Source organism: Lithobates pipiens, unplaced genomic scaffold, assembly GCF_037356315.1.
Source record: "Lithobates pipiens isolate NorthernLeopardFrog02 unplaced genomic scaffold, aLitPip1_a1.2 Scaffold_28, whole genome shotgun sequence".
NCBI classification, from domain to species: Eukaryota; Metazoa; Chordata; class Amphibia; order Anura; family Ranidae; genus Lithobates; species Lithobates pipiens.
Window position 1 is genome coordinate 154508131 of NW_027507789.1, and position 20934 is coordinate 154529064.

Genomic DNA, 20934 nt, shown 5'->3' on the forward strand with positions numbered 1-20934 from the left:
GCGTATCTTAAACACCTTGTATCCCCCCCTGAACCCCAGGAACCTAATACTCCCTTTTCTTCCCCTGGTGGAAACCATGGATATCCTCTTAATGGTGCCAATGGTGATGTACGTGGGGCATATTCTTCGTTTTTGTTCATTCTGTCCCATATTGCTAACGTATTCCGTGTTAGTGGTGATGTCCACTTTGATAGAGCTCTATTCGGGGCCTGTATCCATAGGGCCCCCGCTAAATTTCTGCCCGCCATACTTTCTTCTACCGAAACCCATGCCTTATTTAAGGAGTCGTGGCACCAATTTAATATTCATACCATAGACATTGCTTTATAGTACATAAAGACATCTGGAAGCCCTATTCCACCTTCCTTCTTATTTCTGCGCAGGATATCATATGCTATTCTAGGGTTTTTATCATTCCATATAAAAGATATAAACATTTTACGTATTCTTTTAAAAAAGACCTGAGGCACTGCTATAGGTACAGTATTTAAGATGTATATTATTCTGGGTAATATATTCATTTTCAGGGTGTTTATCCTTCCGAACCATGTCAATGAGTAACCCTTCCACATTTTTAGATCTTTGATTATTTCTGTTATTAGTATCTCATAATTAAGTTCATATAAAGATTTGGTCTCCGCCGTGATATGTACTCCTAAATAGTATAATGATTTTTTTTCCCATTTAAAAGGAAGGTTATTCTTCATTGCCATTGACATCGATGGGGGTACGTGACAGGGTAGTATTATGGATTTTTCCATATTTATTTTAAAGTTGGACACTTTTCCATATCTCTGGACCTCCTCCATTAGTGCCATTATTGATCCCTGTGGTTCTGAAAGATAGAATAATAGGTCATCAGCATATGCTGACACCTTATGCTCCTCAGATCCTATTCTTATCCCTTTTATTCCCTTATTTTCTCTCACCCTGCACAGAAATGGTTCCAGAGTCAAGGCAAACAGTATTGGAGACAGGGGACACCCCTGTCTTGTGCCATTTCGTATTTCAAAACAGCCTGATAGAATACCGTTTACCTTTACTCTCGCTCTAGGTTTTGCATATAGAGCTATTATCCATCCCATCATTCGATCTCCCATACCTACTGCTTTCAGCACTTCCTTCATAAATTCCCAGTCCACTCTATCAAATGCCTTTTCGGCGTCCATTGATAGCATTGTTCTGGGTAATTCTTCTGGGCCATTTTGCATCCAATAAAGTATATTTAAGGCTCGTATGGTGTTATCTTTAGTTTCCCTGCCTTTCATGAAGCCCGTTTGGTCACGATGGACCAGTTGTGTTACCTCTTCTTGTATTCTGGTAGCTATAATTTTGGCCATTAGTTTGGTGTCCGTATTAAGCAATGATATGGGTCTGTAGTTAGCACATTCCTGTGGGTCCTTCCCCGGTTTTGGTAAAACTGTTATATATGCTAACAGTGCTTCTGAGGACATGGGGTTGGAGGCAGTTATATTATTGAAATATCTGCATAAGGGTGTTTCTAAAATTTGGGCAAACTTCTTATAGTATACATTAGTTAACCCATCGGGTCCTGGGCTTTTCCCCCTCGGTAAGTTCTCTATTGCCTTTCTTATTTCCTCTTTAGTTATTGGTTCTTCTAGTTTTTCTGTTATCCTAGGGGGGAACTTTGGTATTGTAGAACTGCTGATATAATTTCTCATCTCTTCTATCCTCTCCCTATCTTCCCTCTGCCTCTGAATGGGTTGTATATCATATAGATTCTTGTAGAATTGTTGAAATTCTGTGGCTATTGTTTTCGTATCCTTTACTTGTTTATTATTCACTCTTATCTCATGTACATGGGATAGTTCTCTCTTTTTTTTAAATTGTCTAGCCAATAGACGGCCACATTTATTCCCATGTTCATAGAACCTATGTGCTAAGAATCTGTATTTATCCCTGACCCTTCTATCCAGACATCTGGAAAGCTCCTCCCTCATTATCCCCAACCGCCTAGCATCTTCTGGTTCACAAGTGCTCTTATGTTTTTTCTCCAATTCCTTTATTTTTTCCATCTGATCTTCTATCTCTTTTCTTTTCTCCCTTTTAACTCGTGTTCCATGTGCTATTAATTCTCCTCTAACTACCGCTTTGTGAGCTTCCCATACCACTTGCTCCGATGTTTCCTCTGATGTATTTAAGTCAAAATATTCCACCAGTTTATATTGGAGATCCTCTAATATTTTTTTATCATCTAATAGAGATTCATTTAGTCTCCACATTCGCTCCCTCTGGCCCACGTGTGTAAGGGAGATCACCGCCACCACCGGGGCATGATCTGATATCGTTATTGGTTCGATATTTACTGTTTTTACCTTTTCTAAATAATATTGATCTACCAGAATCCAATCCAGCCTGGAGTAGGTATTATGACTCTTTGAATAATAACTATAATTTTTCCTTTCTCCATTTAATGCCCTCCAGCTATCTACCAAATGTGATGCTTGAAATAATTTTTTTACATGTTTAAGTGCTCTAAATGATAGTGGTGTTTTCTCTGTTGTTGTATCTAATTTAGTGTCCACAATAATATTAAAGTCCCCTCCCAGGATCAAAAACCCTTCCCTAAATTTTTCTAGTTCTTTTAATGCTTTTCCCAAAAATTCAACCGTGTGTGTATTTGGGGCGTATATTGATGCAAAAGTATACCCTTGTCCCTGCAGTGTTCCATTAATAAAAAGGAACCTCCCTTCTGGGTCTATTTTCACCTCTATGGATGTCAGGGGGCACGTATTCCCAAAGGCTATTGATACTCCTCTAGCTCTCGCAATAGGCGATACAGCATGGTACCACTTATTATATGGGAATTGCGGTAGCCTCGGTACAGATCCTGACATAAAATGAGTCTCTTGTAGAAAGACTATATCCACAGCTTGATGGTTTAATTCCTGCCATAAACGACCCCTTTTTTTGGGTGAGCATAGTCCCCTTACATTATAGGTCATTATTTTTAATGTTTTAGCCATTTCTTTGTTCTAAATAGTTATATACCATTCTTGATCTGTTACCACATATCTCGTGTTCCCCGCCTCCATGTACACCTGTAAGAAAACCTCAAAAACTATTCCATACCAACCGTAACCACAACCTAACACTTTACTTAGTAAAATGTACCAACTATCGGTAGGGTGAGCCCGCTTGGTTGCTCCTTGCTCCTCCCGAGCCCTCCCCCCCTTCTGCATATTGCAGTTTAACCAATCCCTTTCTACGGGACCCGCCTAATTTAGAACAACAAGAAAAAAAAAAAGACAAAAAAAAAAAAAGAATGCAAAAAGCTCACCAAACAACACAAAAAAAAAAAAAAAAAAAAAAACAACTCAACAAAATTAGATAGCAAGTTTGAGAACTGGCCCTTCCTTCCCCCCCTCCCTCCTGGCTTCGCTTATTTCTTTTTCTTCCTGAGTCTCTCTTTTTTTTCCTTTCTTCTGATCTCCTATACAAAAATATGCTAGGGTCTTTCCTTAGACTTTTCCTCCCACTTGGGACCATGGCTCAGGTCGCTGGATTAATGTCTTAACATTAGCTATTCTCCAATCTTGGAAGTCTATAAATGGAAGTTCTAATATTCCCAAGAACTCTTTTAGATCGTCTCTAGTACGGAGTATTGCTGTTTTTCCATTCCTTGATGCTATTAGGCGAAATGGGTACCCCCATCGGTACCTAATATCTGCTGCCTGCAAGGCTTCCAACAGTGGTTTGACCATTCTGCGCTGCATTAGTGTTCGACGAGCTATATCGGGGAACAGAAGGATATGGGCTCCTTCATATTCAATTGTGGGAATGTCCCGTGCAATCCTAATTATTGTTTCCTTTATTGTATACTTATGTAATTTGCATATCACATCCCTTGGCTTATCTTTGTTTTGAGTTCCAAAAGAGGTGACACGATGAACTCTGTCCATTTCGATAAATTCGGGCGCTGCTGTTCCCATAATTTGGCAGAATAGCTTTTGCACCACCATTGGCAGGTCACTACTATGATATTTTTCTGGTAGGCCTCGTATTCGTATATTCTGTCGCCGATCCCTGTTCTCATATTCATCCATTTGATCTTTATAATTATTCATTGCTTCCTCATGAAATCTAATAGTATCCTGGACCTCCGCTACTGCTTGTGCCATCTCTTCTTGGGCATTTTCCATTCCTTCCAATCGATTACCTACTACCTCCACCTCCTCCCTTAATTCCTCCACTGCTTGCTTACATGATTTCTCCACTGAGGCTATTAGCTGTTGGATATCCGCCTTCGTAGGTAAAGCTTTTATATGCTCTCTAAGGTCCCATTCTATGTTTATACTTTCTGTCTCTACCCCCTCAAAACCTCCTTTATTTTGTTCTATCCTGGTGGGGTTTTCCAGTTTCTCTTTCCTAAGTATATCGGCGTGGGATCCTATGGGGTCCTGACCTTTCACCCTTCTTTCTGTTTGCTCTTCCTCAGGTGGATTGCCCCCATTATCTGCTATGTCTCTAGTTTCCTCATCTTCGCTGGCAGTTGCTATTTCCTTAGCCTGGAATCCTTGTGGCTCCTGATCCTGTTCTTTTGGGGTGCCTTCCAATATTGAGAGTCTCTTTTTATCCCCCCTCCCTCCACCATTCCTCCAATCCTCTTTCATGCCTCCTGGGGTTTGTATTCCTTCTCTCTGCCTTCCCTCCAGATAATTTCCACTTATTCTCCGCTCTTCCCGGCCTGCAGTTTGTAATCCACGGCCGTACACCATGGGTTCACTATGATTCAATGTTGAAGCGCCTCTTCCCGCCTTTGTGTGCCCACCTACCAACTCCAGGCTCCCCCGTCTCCCTTCTTGGTTCCGGGTTGCCAATCGATCTCCCTTTTGCGGCGTCAGATAAGCACGCAGCGCATTTGCAGAGTTTCTACTCCCTCCTGCTGCTGGTTGTAATGCTGCACGTCTGCGCGTTGTCATCCCTGCTACTTATTCTCCACCGTTTTCTTTATTCTTTAGATTTTTAGATTCTTTATATCTTTAAATTGTCTCTTTAATTCTCTGTATTAAGGCTCTTCCTTTTTGCAACACCCGGCTGTATATCCGTGCTTCTATCGGGTCCTAAGGATCCCAGGTATACGGGGGGTGGGGGGGGGGGGTAGCTCCCCAGCTTGCTTCTATCCGTCAACTTATTTGTCAGCTTATTCCTGACCAGTCTATCTCTGTAGCAAAAACAGATTCCAGCTTATGAGTGCATCTGATGATATATACATATATCTCTTTAGGGCTCTCCTGTTACCCAATCCCAGTATGTCACTCCACTGGTATTCATGTGCCTGTATATATATGTTTTTACTGTCCCATGTGCACATTCAGGTGGATCCAGTTATTCCTCAAGTTTACAGTCTCAAAGAAAAGAGTATATAATAAAATCGTTCTCACCCCTTTTCTGAAGTTCTCCTAGTTGTTCTCTGGGGGGGTCGCCTCCTCCCCTGTCACTCCAGGCAAGCTGGGGGCACACAGTCTCGTTCCCCCCTCAGGGCTGGATTCATCTCTAGTCCGGCCCCACTTCTGCCGCTTCTCAGCTACGCCGTCTGCTCGTGTCCCCACACCAGGGAACACCCGGGAGCCTCCCGAGATCTCGCGAGATCTTCACTTCCTCCGTTCGGCTCCACCGCTCCGGTGCCTCGTCACCCGTCCAGCAGCACTCGCCAGTCCACTCCAGCCCCGGTATCCGGCGCACCGCGCCAGCGACTGAGCAGTTGAAAGGGGGTCAGCAGGGGCAGCCGTCGTTGAATAGAGGAAAGAGGGTAAGATGGTCACAGCTTTTACGGTGGATATCCCCTAGCGCGAGATATAGATAGCTGTTTTAAGCATGCTTCTTAGAGAGACTCCTTCATATCATAGGCGAGGGCGGAGGGGAGACGGCATCAGTCTCACTCTCTCACTCACACACTCCTCTCCACCGGAAGTCCGGCATGCCTTCTGACCATCTACTGTCATAAGGACCCTAAATTTAACCCTGTGACTGTGCAGTGTTCTTGAAATCTAATTGGATACCAGCATTGAAAAATCCCCTCCAGAGAAGTTTTGTTTGTCAGTCTGCCACTTATGCAGCAATGTTGAAAAGTTATCTTGTATATGTCAGCGGCCCTGTCCTGGCCAAGGTACAAGAGATATCTATTCTGCCTAGGGGAATATCCAATCAGATGCCTATCCTGCTACGTCTGAATATCTGTCCTTCTCCCACTGACTGCCTGTGTCACATGTCATGGTTCTGGATCTCAGATGACAGGTTTGTCCCGGGTGCTGAATCAGATGTAGAAAGGTATTGGGACACTAACCTACCTGCCACTGACCCAACCTCTAGCTGGAATGCTTTTAAAGCCCATGTAGGGGGATACTATCATAAGAAAATCGCTCAGGTCCGATGCCAATCTGGACTGGAGCTGGCTCAGGCTGAGCAGAGAGCCAGTGCACTAGAACAACAATATATTACTGCTAGAGATGAGGTGACACTCAGAGACCCACAGTGTGCTCTGCGTGTTGTGATGTTGTTGAGGGTTGCATCAGCCAAAAAACTACTGTTGCATCAGTCGCAGTGTGTTTTCGAACAGGGTGAGCAGACTAGTCGTCTCTTGGCGTGGCTGTCCAAAGAACAATCGGTTATGACAGGTGTTGCAAATGTTAAAGATGCTAATGGACAGCTGGTATCTGACCCTGGAGGTATTATTGACCGCTTTGCCTCTTTCTACAGAGACCTCTACTCTTCCAGGGTGAGATACACTGGACCTGAGCTCCAAGCTTTTCTGGAGGACATCCAGCATCCGATTTTGTCTGAGGAGGCTCGCCGGAGAATTGATGCTCCGCTCACCCTAAAGGAAATTCAGCAGGCTATTGGTTCTATGCAGGCAGGGAAAACACCAGGAGATGATGGTCTCCTGGCAGAATTTTACAAAGCACACATGGAGGCACTGGCTAGTAGGCTGTTGGAAGTACTGTCTGCCTCCTTTTGAGGCCTCTTCTCTCTCAATGTCTACAGTTATTATTGTTGTGATACCCATACCCGGCAAGAACCCTGAGCTATGCTACTCGTATAGGCCCATTTTGCTGCTTAACATGGATTTGTAGAGCCTTGCGAAGGTGCTGGCGACTCGCCTTAACAAGGTCATTCTACCCTGGTCCACAGAGACCAAACTGGGTTTATGCCGGGGCGGGGTACTGACATCAATTTGAGAAGGCTTCACACAGTCATAGATGGTGTTTCAGCTGGGGGGGGGGGCTCCGGGGTGGTGGCTTCGATTGATGGCGAGAAAGCCTTTGACTCAGTGGGGTGGGAATATTTGTAGCTCATCCTTCAGAAGTTTGGTTTAGGGCCTAACTATATCTCCTGGCTGTGGATGCTTTATTCGGCCCCCTCAGTTAAAGTTCGGAGGAACGGTATGCTTTTGGCCCCCTTTCCTCTCAACCGAGGCACCAGGCAAGGCTGTCACCTCCCTGGCCCTCTTCGCATTGGCAATTGAGCCATTGGCGGAGCTCTTGAGGACCTCTGGGGAGGTACAGGGTACTCGTTTCTGCCCCAGTTGAAAAGGTGTCTCTGTACGCAGATGATACTTTACTGTATCTGCACGATGCCCGTCACTACAGGCGACCTTGGCTATTATTGACCGGTTTGGGTTCTTTTTAGACGTTAAGGTGAATTGGGACAAATGGCTCCTGTTTCCATTCCAGAGGGGAATCAGTTGGTTGATCCACAGATCCCTCTACAGCAGGTATCCTGTTTCAAATATTTAGGCATCCACATTCGCCTCTACAATATTTAGATGACAACTTATACCCTGTGCTCCAACAATTTATCCACCAATGCAATATATGGAAGAACCTCCCACTCACTCCGGTGGGGAGAGTAAATCTGCTAAAAATGTTCTACCTCCCTAAATTCCTCGACATCTTCCACCAGTCCCCGGTCCCTATCCCAGCTGCTTTCTTTGCTAACCCTGATCGAGCCATCACCTCATTTATCTGGGCACACTCGACCCCCCCGTGTAGCCAAAAACACCCTGCAGCTTTCGCTGACCGAGGGCGGTTTGTCCCTGCCAAACTTCAGGAAATACTATTGGGCTGCACAATTTGTCATGGTGAGGTGGTGGTTTGCTCAAGACATTTCCAACCCGGTGGCAAATCTGGAGGCCAGAATGGGTCCTACTCTGAACTTAGCAATCTTGTATATCGAGGGACCAAATATAGTTCCCAAATAACCACTCTTATGAAAACAACACTTATGGCCTGGAAGCAGGTTACCCAACATCTTAGCAAGGCGTGCACCATATCTCCACACACCCCACTATGGGGAAATTCCTCTCTACCTCATCTCAGATCTTTACCAGATCCCCAGGTCTGTGCTAGATATACGATTACAAAAATGAGTCATATCATGTCAGGAGGGAACCTCCTTCCCCTAGAGGAACTCAGGTGGCAATTTAAACTACCTTTGTGGATGTACTTTAGATATATGCAGCTCAGACATGCCATACAGGCACAATTCCCTGATGGGGTTGTTCTTGCTGTACACTCAGTTGAATCCCTTCTTGCTGCTGCTGAAATCATCCGCACACTGTCCTCCATATACCTAAACCCTACCTGCAAAGATACCTCGTCCTTGTTTGGAGTGTGGCAGTGGGACATCCCTGCTCTGATGGAGGAGGATTGGACTGAGGGTCTGCAACAATGTATCCCACTTATGATCTCAGCCAAGGACCGCTTTGTGCAACAAATATTGTACTAGAGAGAGTGTACTACAGACTCTGCAGGATTTACCCAGGTGTGGATGACACCTGTCCCAAATGCAGGCAGTCGGTGAGAACTTTCATTCATATGGCGTGGGAATGCCCCCCTATTCAAACCTTCTGGCAGGCAGTGGTCGCTGACGTGAATAGGATTACAGGCCTCTCTCTGGACAGGGACCCACTTGTCTTTCTACTGGGCATCACTGACAATCTGGTAACCACCAAACACACTAAACTCTTCACATTTTATGAGGTCTACTATTCTAGGAAGATGATTCTGTCCAGATGGAAGCTCCCGGATCCCCCCCAGCTCTCAGCATGTACAGCACTTATTAACGCTGTTCTACCCCTATACAAACTTACTTATATGGGACGCAACTGCCCTCAGAAATTTGACAAAATCTGGGCAACCTGGGTACAAGCCCTCACGATATAAACTACTTGGACAAAATGCAGGTATAGCTACATCCTCTCTTTGCCTACTAGATGCCGGGAATATATCCCATGACCTAAGGTGAATGTGCCTTTTCCCCGTTCCCCCCTCCTCTCTCTCCTCCTTGTCCCCCGTCCCCCTCTCGCTCCCCTCTACCCCCTTGCTTTTATTCTTTTATACTGAACCCCCATAGGGGTGCATTGTTGCTCAAAGGTGTGTTGCACTCTCCACTAGCCATGTTGTTTTGAATATAAACCTTCTCCTAGATGATGAGATAATGCAATTTGACATTGAGTACTAAGAATTATTGATAGTTGATTTGTTGACTGGTTCCTGTGGTGAAGAACGGATCCTTAACAGCACTGTTAATTTACTCCTTTTTTTTATTTTACTACTTTCCTTCTGTTAAAAAAAAAAAAAAAAATAGGAAATGCCGGTTATCGGCATTCCTTTCCTCAGGCTGACAGTGCATGAGGAGAGGGGAGCCGATAAGCAGCTTTTCGTCAGTGGGGACATCTGCACTGATAATCGGTGCCCTGATTATCAGTGCAGGCCCATCAGTGATGCCTGTCAGTGCCCATCAGTGCTTCCTTTCAGTTCCCATCAGTGATGCCTGTCAGTACTGCCTATCGGGGCCACCCATCAGTGCCACCTATCAGTACACATCATTGCCCATCAGTGCCACCTATCAGTGCCCATCAGTGATGTCAATCAGTGCCCATCAGTGATGCAAATCAGTTCCTATCAGTGATGCATGTCAGTGCTGCCTATCAGTGCTGGCTATCAGTGCCCATCAGTGCCACCCATCAGTCCAGCCTATCATTGCACATCAGTGAGATCTATTAGTGCTGCCTATAGTGCCCACCAGTGCCATCTACCAGTGCACAACAGTGCCACCTATTAGTGTCGATCAGTTCTGCCTATCAGTGCCCACCAGTGCCACTTATCAGTGCTGATCAGTGCTGCCTATCAATGCCCACCAGTGCCACTTATCAGGGCTGCCAATCAGTGCCCATCAGTGCCTCATCATCAGTGCTGCCTATCAGTGTTACCTACCAGAGCCTAATAGTGCCCATCAGTGCCACCTATCAGTGCTACCTATCAGTGCCACCTATTAGTGCCCTTCAGTGCTGCTCATCAGTGTCCATCAGTGCCACCTATCAATGCCCCCTATCAGTGCCCATCAGTGCTGCCTTATCAGTGCAGCCTATCTATGCAGCCTATCAGTGCCTATCAGTGCAGCCTCATCAGCGCACATCAAGGAACAAGGAAAATGACCTACTTGCAACTTGCAAAAACAAACTATGAAAGCAATTTGTTTAGCAAAAAATAAAAACCCCAGTAGTGATTAAAGTGGTTGTAAACCCTTACAAACCACTTTGACCTACAGGTAAGCCTAGATTAAGGCTTACTTGTAGGTCCAAGAAATATCTCCTAAACCTTGTAGATTTACTAAAGGACAGTGACAGCTGTCTACGGCGCATGCGCCATAGACAGCGGCACGCAGGCACACTATCGCCGTTAGCAGCATGCCGCTGCTAACAGTGATATGCCGTTAGTGGCGGCTCCCGTGCACATGCACGGGAGTGACGTCATCGCTGCTCCGGCGCTGTGAGTGGCCGGAGCAGCGATACCCGGAAGAAGATGGATGCTCCGGACTACAGGGGACAGCGATGATATCGCAGGCTCCTGTGTCAGGTAAGTGACACATAATAGGCTACTATGCGATGCATAGTAGCCCATTATGCTTTACCTTTGCAGGGAGACAAAGAGGAAGTAAACCCATCAGGGTTTACTTCCTCTTTAAATACCAACAAAAGAAAACTCTATTTGTGTGAATTTTTTTTTTTATAAAAATGGCATTTGGGTACAGCGTTGTTATTTAAAGTGTGACACCAATGAAAGCTGGATATTGGCCTGGACAAGTAGGGGGTAATAGTGCCCAGAAAGCAAGTGGTTAAATTACATAAAGTGCACAAAATATAATACAACCTTTTTTATCTTTTGGAATTAATGTCACCTTGCTTTGTACCAGAAACAAATTTTAACATTGATATAAATGTAACAAATCATAGAATAAAGTTATCATCAATTAACCTAAATTACTATAATAAAGAAAACATGTTTTTCTCATAGGTAAAGTATAACTAAAGGCAACATTTTTTCTTTATTTTTGGAAAGATTGGAGAGGGATTCAAGTTTTTATTGCTGTCTGTGCCTCCATTAGGGAGATTCATTCTCTCTTTGTTTTCCATTATCATTGACAGTTTCCTCTATAGGGAGCATAATACGGTAAGATGACTATGCAGTGATTCTTCAATAATAGCTATGTACAAATGATGAATGAAAATGACTACTGAGACATTGAGGGTCTTAGTGTTTATTCTCTAACAGTATAATAATGTAGTATTTTTATGTTACTAGGGTGAACCTGGCCCTGGCGTACACAGAACTGACAGAGGAGCTTTACCGTCTGCGAGACCTTACTGCTTTACAAGGCCGGATTCTGAGGTCACTACTGGAGGAGCAAGCAGGTGATAATATACCAATGCTTATCTACAAAAGGGGAAAAAAATAAATAAAAAATAGGTGTGAAAACTAAAAATGGAAATACATACATTTTTTTTTAATGTTTAAAACCAAAGCCAATTACCTATGGCATACAGTATAAAAGTATATCTAAAGCCATTACTTGTTTTAAGTTTTGGATTCGTTTTTCGTCTCTGCTGGAGATTCCCCCTCTATATGTGTCATAGTGACCATTATCATCATAGCAGATCAATGCTCAGACTGAATAATATAATTGAAAAACTATTGCCTGCATTTATTTGCATTTAGAAATGTGCTCTGAATATACAGGTTTGGCACCGCAATGTGAACGAGGCCTAAAAGTTAGGGAAAATCCAAATTTTGAGTTGTCATCGGAACAAGAGTGGATTATTCAAGAATTACATTTTTTTCCCCCATTTTGGATAGAGTACGGGAAGGTTATAACTCTTGCCATCTGTTCCCCATTAGGGAGGTTTACTTTCCCTTTCTGTCCCATAGCCAAAATGGCAAGTGAGAGGAAGTCCCTCCAAAGTGAGGGAATCAATGGTTGTCACCAGGGTCACTAGAACTAGTGTTCCTGTTCGAGGATTTCCCCTCTATTTCTCTTATGGTGACAGCCCAAAATTTGGGTTTTTCTTTCACTTTTGGTGATAATGGTAAACATGACAAATAGAGAGGGTAAATCTCCCTAACAGGGACACAGACAGCAATAAAAACCTGACAGATGTTCTAATTCTTTTTCACTCTATCCGAAACAACAGTATTGTTGTATTTACAGTTGTATTTACTATATGGGAAGTAAATGGAAATCTCCACACTGTGACACAAATCTGCAAAATGTAATCCAGCCTAATGCCATGAATCCAGCCTAATGCCGTGTAGACACGGCCGGACTTTTCAACAGCAAAGGTCTGACGTAACGAATCTGTCGGACAATTCAATCGTGTGTGGGCTTCACCGGACCTTTGCTGTAGAAAAATCAGACGGACTTTGCATTTAGAACATGTTTCAAATCTTTCCGACGGACTCGAGTCCAGTCGAAAAATCCTTTCGTCTGTATGCTAATCCAACGGATGAAAACCGACGCTAGGGCAGCTATTGGCTACTGGTTATGAACTTCCTTATTCTAGTCCGGTCATACGTCATCACGGTCGAATCTGTCGGACTTTGGTGTGATTGTGTGTAGACAAGTCCGATTCGACAGTAGTCCGTCGAAACTCTGTCAAAGTCCGATGCAATTCAGTCTGTCGAAAAGTCCGGCATGTGTACACAGCATTACTCTATCCAAAACTGAACAAAATGTTTTAGCTTTAAATATACTTTAAGCTGCATACAGTGCCTTGAAAAAGTATTCGTACCCATTGAAAAGTGTACCTGAGCCCTGAACCTAGGGAGGTTCTAACTAAGGGGGTGGTAGCTAATAGATACTTCAGTCTCTCTAAACCCCTCCAACTGGCAGGTATACGTTTGAATGTTGGGGCCCAAAGTTACTGCGTTGGAGAAAATAGATTTAAGTGAATCCCATAGTACAAGAGTTACAGTGCCTTGAAAAAGTATTCATACCCCTTGAAATGTTCCACATTTTGTCATGTTGCAACCAATAAACATAAATGTATTTTATTGGGATTTTATGTGATAGACCAACACAAAGTGGCACATAATTGTGAAGTGGAAGGAAAATAATAAATGGTTTTCAAAATATTTTACAAATAAATATGTGAAAACTGTTGCATGCATTTGTATTCAGCCCCCCTGAGTCAATACTTTGTAGAACCACCTTTCACTGTAATTACAGCTGCAAGTCTTTTTGGGGATGTCTCTACCAGCTTTGCACATCTAGAGAGGGACATTTTTGCCCATTTTTCTATTGCAAAATAGCTCAAGCTCTGTCAGATTGGATGGAGAGCATCCGTGAACAGCAATTTTCCTTTCCTTTTCAAATATTTTATTGAATATAATGCAATAAAAAGAGTCATACAATAGATTTATAGTTAAGTAGAATGTATAACAGTGTGAAATGAGGCTTCTCAGTATATTAACAGGAGGTGAATACTATAATAACAGTCATGTAATTTGGGATATATTAGTTTAACACATTTTAGCTAAAGATAAACAAGTATAAAGTTTAATAACTGGATTAGATACATAGTAAAAATTGTAGTTTCAAAGTTTAGGGTTGGAGGAGATTTGGTATAATATAGGGTAAAAGAAAGGTTGTTACCAGGAAGGTATAGAGTGGTAAGTAGATAATTCAGGGCCAAGATCCAACCATGTGGCTTGGTTATTCCCTGAATAAAAGATACTTAATTAAACCATCCCTAAAATCTCCTCTATAGTAATAACATTAGGAAATATATAACTCATTAATTTAGCTTGTACATCTATATATAGTAAAAGGAGAGGGTGTGGGGAAAGCAAGGGTGGGGGAAGCATATATAAGGGTTGTAGAGGGAGGAGACCACTCCGAAAAAAAATTGTATGTTAATAAATTCTACATGTAACATAGGGGGTAAGATATATGTTTGATTAGTAGTTTCATGAGAATATAAGAGATTGGTCTAGACCAGTGATGGTGAACCTTGGCACCCCAGATGTTTTGGAACTACATATCCCATGATGTTCAACTACACTGCAGAGTGCATGAGCATCATGGGAAATGTAGTTCCAAAACATCTGGAGTGCCAAGGTTCGCCATCACTGGTCTAGACCATGTGGTAAGTAGTGTTCAATCCAAGGAAGCCATAATGATTCGAACATGGGAACTTTATCTAGTACGGTTGCCTCTATTGTGAACAGCAATTTTCAAGTCTTGTCACAGATTCTCGAATGGAATTAGGTCTGGACTTTGATTAGGCCATTCTAACACATGAATATGCTTTAATCTAAACCATTCCATTGTTGCTTTGGTTGTATGTTTAGGGTCGTTGTCCTGCTGGAAGGTGAACCTCCGCCCCAGTCTCAAGTCTTTTGCAGACCCTAACAGGTTTTCTTCTAAGATTGCCCTGTATTTGGCTCCATGTATCTCCCCATCAACTCTGACCAGCTTCCCTGGACCTGCTGAAGAAAAGCATCCTCACAACATGATGCTGCCACCACCATTTTTCACGGTGGGGATGGTTTATTCAGGGTGATGTGAAGTGCTAGCTTTGCTTTTAGGCCAATTTTGGTCACATTTGATCAGAGAATCTCCCTCCACATGTTTGCTGTGTCCCCCACATGGCTTCTCACAAACTGCAAACGGGACCTCTTCTGACTTTCTTTCAACAACGGCTTTCTTCTTGCCACTCTTCCATAAGGGCCAGATTTGTGGATTACATGACTAATAGTTGTCCTGTGGACATATTCTTCTCCACAAATTGATCCCTGACCTGTCTGTGTGTTCCTTGGCCTTCATGATGCTGTGTGTTCACTAAAGTTCTCTAACAAACCTCTGAGGGCTTCACAGAACAGCTGAATTTATACTGAGATTAAATTACACACAGATGGACTCTATTTACTAATTAGGTGACTTCTGAAGGCAATTGGTTCCACTCGATTTTAGTTAGGGGTATCAGAGTAAAAGGGGCTGAATACAAATGCACGCCACACTTTTCACTATTTATTTTTAAACAGTTTTGTGAAAATTGCTGTTCACAGATGCTCTCCATCCAATCTGACAAAGCTTGAGCTATTTTTCACAGAATAATGGGCAAAGATGTCACTCTCTAGATGTGCAAAGCTGGTAGAGACATCCCCAAAAAGACTTACAGCTGTAATTGCAGGGAAAGGAGGTTCTACAAAGTATTGACTCAGGGGGGCTGAATACAAATGTACCCCACACTTTTCACATATTTGTAAAAAAAAAAAATGAAAATCATATATCATGTTCCTTCTCCTTCACAATTATGTGCCACTTTGTGTTGGTTTATCACATAAAGTCCCAATAAAATCCATTTACGTTTTTGGTTGTAACATGACAAAATTTCAAGGGGTGTGAATACCTTTTCAAGGCACTGTAGGCGCAATACCTAAGTGCATATGCTTAAAGCAGAACTCTAGACAAACTAAACACACACTTGAAATGCATGCAGACTCTCTTTTCTGCCAAAGGATTTGCAATTTTGTTAAGCCAAATTAACCACTTGCCGACCGCCGCACGACGATGTACGTCCTATTTTTGAAGAGGGATATCTCGGTAACGGCAGCAGCTGCTGCCACAACCGAGATATCCATCTCTTCAGGCGGCGGTCGGCTGTACGATAACGGTGGTCTCTGCGGCGGATTCGCCGCGAGATCACCGCTATCGGCGGTGGGAGAGGTGCCACCCCCCCCTCCCGCCGCCCTCCCGCACCTTCCACCGCTTACCGGAGCCGTCGGTAGTGGCAGAGGCGATCGGGTCCTTCCGTCTGCTGGGCATAGAGACAAGTGAGGCTAAGATGGCCCCCACTCGTCTCTATACCATAGGAGGGCGGAAGCGACGTCAAAACTTCACTTCCGCCCATACCTCTTAAAGGTATATTTTTTTTTAAATGTCAGATTTTCTTTTTTTTTGTTGCATTTTAGCCCAAATATGAGATCTGAGGACCTTTTGACCCCAGATCTCATATTTAAGAGGACCTGTCATGCTTTTTTCTATTACAAGGGATGTTTACATTCCTTGTAATAGGAATAAAAGTGATCCATTTTTTTTTTTTTTTTTAAAGTGTAAAAATAAATAAAATAAATTAAAATAAATAAGAAAAAAAAAAAAACATTTTTAAAAACACCCCGTTACGACGAGCTTGCGCACAGAAGCGAGCGCATACGTGAGTAGCGCCCGCATATGAAAACGGTGGTCAAACCACATATGTGAGGTATCGCCGCGATCGGTAGAGTGAGAGCAATAATTCTAGCCCTAGACCTCCTCTGTATCGCAAAAAATGCAACCTGTAGAATTTTTTAAATGTCGCTTATGGAGATTTTTGAGGCTAAAAGTTTGACGCCATTCCACGAGCGGGCGCAATTTTGAAGCGTGACATGTTGGGTATCAATTTACTCGGCATACCATTATCTTTCACAGTATAAAAAAAAATTGGGCTAATTTTACTGTTGTCTTATTTTTTTATTCAAAAAAGTGAATTTTTTCCAAAAAAAGTGCGCTTCTAAGACCGCTGCGCAAATACGGTGTGAAAAAAAGTATTTCAATGACCGCCATTTTATTCTCTAGGGTGTTAGAAAAAAAACAATATAAAATGTTTGGGGGTTCTAAGTAATTTTCTAGCAAAAAAAACTGTTTTAAACATGGAAACACCAAGTCCGAAAAAGAGGCCTGGTCCTTAAGTGGTTAAAGTGGATGTAAACCCTCACATATACACAGGGAAGTGAACAGTCTCAGATGATACACAGGGATGAAACAAATCCTCCTACATAAGTTTTACATGTATATCTGCTGTCTTCGGCTTTATATACTGTTTAGAAAGAGCACATTGTGTTAGAATTTTCCCTTCCTCATTCAGCAATAGCAGTGCAGTGTTGGATTGCACTGGGAGACAGCTGATTGGAGGAAAGGCACACCCCCCCCCCCCCCCCCACATAGGCAGAGACTTTCAGAGCTGTGCTGTGAGTAGAGCAGCTTTCTGCCAATCGATTTATAGCACCCACCCTGACACAGATTTCAGGCTGGTTTTATCACATGTGTCAGAGAACTCGTCAGAAGTTATCATGCTGATTACATAAGAACGGAACAGAAGAAAGACACGGTACTGTGTGCTTTGAAGAGAGATAAGAAAACACTGCAGACACAGTTGTGTGAAAAAGTATTTTCCCCCTTTCTGATTTTTTTTTTTTTTGCATATTTGTCACACTTAAATGACTCAGATCATCAAAATTTTTTATTATTACACAAAGATAACCTGAGTAAATACACAATGCATTTTTTAAATGATGGTTTCATTTATTAAGGGAAAAAAGCTGCCCAAACCTGCCTGGTTTTATGTGAAAGGTGGCAACAACTGCAATCAAGCATTTGCGATAACTGACAATGAGTCTTTCACATTGCTGTGGAGCAATTTTGGCCCACTCTTTTTTGCAGAATTGCTTTAATTCAGCCACATTGGAGGGTTTTCCAGTATGAACGGCCTGTGTAAGATTATGATACAGCATCTTAATTGGATTTAACTAGACTTAATCTAGGCTTTGACTAGACCACTCCAAAACCTACATTTTGCTTAGTTTGAACCATTTGGAGGTGGGCTTGCTGTTGTGTTTCGGATCATTGTCCTGCTGCATAACCCAAGTTCACTTGAGGTCACAAACTGATGGCTGGACATTCTCCTTTAGGATTTTCTGGTAGAGCTCAGAATTCATGGTTCCAGCAATTATGGTAAGTTGTCCAGGTCCTGAAGCTGCAAAGCAGCCCTAGACCATCACGCCGCCACCACCATGTCTGACTGTTGGTATGATGTAATGGGATGCACACCTTCCAAAAAGTAACATTTTTGTCTCATCAGTCCACAGAATATTTGCCTAAAAGTCTTGGGGATAATCAAGATGTTTTTTGGTAAATGTGAGATGTGAAATGTGTTCTTTTTGGTCAGCAGTGGCTTTGGCCTTGGAATTCTCTCATGGATGCCATTTTTGCCCAGTCTCTTTCTTATTGTTGAATAATGAACACTGATCTTACCTGAGGCAAGTGAGGCCTGCAATTCTTTAGATGTTGATCTGGGTTCTTTTATGACCTCCTGGATGAGTCATCGTCATGATTTTGGGGTAATTTTTGTAGGCCGGCCACTCCTGGGAAGGTCCACCACTTTTCCAGGTTATCTCCATTTGTGGATAATGACTCTCCCCGTTGGTTCACTGGAGTTCCAACGCCTTAGAAATGGCTTTAAAACCCTTCCTAGACCGATACATGTACATTACTCTGTTTCTAATCTGTTCTTTTTTTTAGATTGTGGCATGATGTGTGGCTTTTTGTGATCTGTTATGCCGTATAGGTCCGACGTACTTTCTGAACGAAACGGACTTGGCCACACAAGACCGGACTAAGTCTGTTCCAAAGTCCGTTCATTTTGAACGTGATGACGTAAACAGGGCTAAACAAGGATGTTCAATAGTCAGTAGCCATCTGGCTCTGTCAGAATAGCACACAGACAAACGGTTTTCCCGATTTTTAGTCTGTTGGACCTGAGTCCATCAGATAGATTTGAAACATGTTTTATTTCTAGGTCCGTCTGACTTTTGGGAAAAAAAAGTCTTCTGGAGCCCACACACGATCGAATTGTCCAAAGGATTCCGGTCTGCCGGACCAAGTCTGTCGGGAAGTCCGATCGCGTGTAGCTTGCTTCACTGTCAGACAGCTTCTATTTATGTGATTTCTTGATTCAACAGATCTGGTAGTAATCAGGCCTGGGTGTGGCAAGTAAAATTTAACTCAGCTTTACAAAAAATGATGGTTAATCACATTCATGATTCAGCATGGGAGGGGTCAATTACTTTTTCACATAGGGCCAGGCAAGTTTGAACAGCTTTTTTCCCTTAAATTAAATAATAATCTAAAAACTGCATCTTGGATTTACTTGTGTTATCTTTGTGTAATATTAAAATTTCTTTGATGATTTAAGTTTGAGAAATATGCAAAAAAAATAAAAAATCAGGAAGGGGACAAATACTTTTTCACAGCACCGTATATGTGCCCAGCTCAAGTTTACATCCACTTTAAGGGAGATACACGCATGTGCCATACAGCAGAGTCAGCTAGGCACTAAAACACTTGTATGTGTTATCTTTACAACAAGCATTCTGAAATAATCAACCTACTGCAGTCACAGCTTGCATTTCCATGAAACATGCATTTTTTTCTGCGTTTTTTTTTGTGTACCATATACTGAGTGAATTATGGCCGATTCCTGGTGAACTGGTCTATGGGTTAGAGTGGATAGCGGAATCAGATTTTTTTCAGTTAAAGCGGTTCTTCACCCTAAAGGGGAAGTTCCGCTAATCTGATCCCTCCCCCCCTCCGGTGCCACAATCGGCACCTTTCAGGGGGGAGGGGGTGCAGTTACCTGGATAATCCAGGTAACTGCACCCACTTCCAGCCAGACCGCCGCAGACCCCGCAGACGCCCCGCCCCCCCCCCGTTGTGTTCTGGGAAACACACAGTTCCCAGAGACACAGCGGGGGACCATAAGAGACGCGCAGCGCGCATGCGCAGTAGGGAACCGGGCAGTGAAGCCGTCATGCTTCACTTCCCGATTCCCTGACAGAGGATGGCGGCGGTGGCAGCAGCGAGACGAGCGATCGCTCATCATCTGCTGCCGACATCGCTGGACCCTGGGACAGGTAAGTGTGATTTTATTAAAAGTCAGCAGCTGCAATATTAGTAGCTGCTGGCTTTTAATATTTTTTTTTTAGGTGCAGCTCCTCTTTAAGCCTGTTAAGTACACATGTGTGTACTGTATGTCAGGCTTTAGGGATATCAGTGCACATTTCATTCTCTGTTGTTTCTACATGGAAAGTGTATGCAAAATAACTAGACCTGTGTGGTTCGGTTTGTTCCAAAATGGACAAATTCCAAATTCGGACACATTTTACGTTATTCGGAAATTTGGATGTATCTGAATTTCTGAATTACAATAGTTACAAATTTAAATGAATCTGAAGTAACAAAACAAACTTTCAGACGAAATTCAGATAGTTTTTGAATCGACTTTGAATTAAAAAAAAAGAATAGAATAAAATAGAAAGAATATAGCCTTCTTCCCAAATTCTAAATATAGAATAGAATAAAAAAGAATAGAATAGAAAATAAAATATTAAAATAGAATTTAAAAAAAAGTAGAATAGAAAGAATATAACCATTTCCCAAAATGCAAATAGAATTAATCTGAATTCAAATAGAATAGAAAAGGATCGATTGCAATATAATAGAAAATAAAAGACTAGAATAGAATAGAAAAAAAAAACATTATTATTATACAGCATTATTATAGTGCCAACAATTTGCGCAGTGCTTTACAACATGAGGGCAGACAGTACAGTTACAATACAATTCAATACAGAAAAATCAGAGGGCCCTGCTGGTTAGAGCTTAAAATACAATAGAAAGAATATAACCATCTTCCAAAATTTGAAGTTCCAATAGAATAAATTTGAAATCAAATAGAATAGAAAATAATTGAATAGAAAATAAAATATTAGAATAGAAAAGTGTAGAATAGAAAAAATAAACAATAGAAAAGATTAG

General features: G+C 42.4%; 1 protein-coding gene across 1 annotated transcript in view; it reads left to right on the forward strand.

Annotated features, from left to right (window-relative positions):
- The window catches only part of TBKBP1 (TBK1 binding protein 1), a 303529-nt gene that overhangs the window by 240197 nt on the left and 42398 nt on the right, over positions 1-20934 (forward strand). Inside the window, exon 7 of the mRNA XM_077459725.1 lies at positions 11607-11716. Within this exon, the coding sequence (XP_077315851.1) occupies positions 11607-11716 (110 nt within the window). The remainder of the gene's footprint in view (positions 1-11606; positions 11717-20934) is intronic.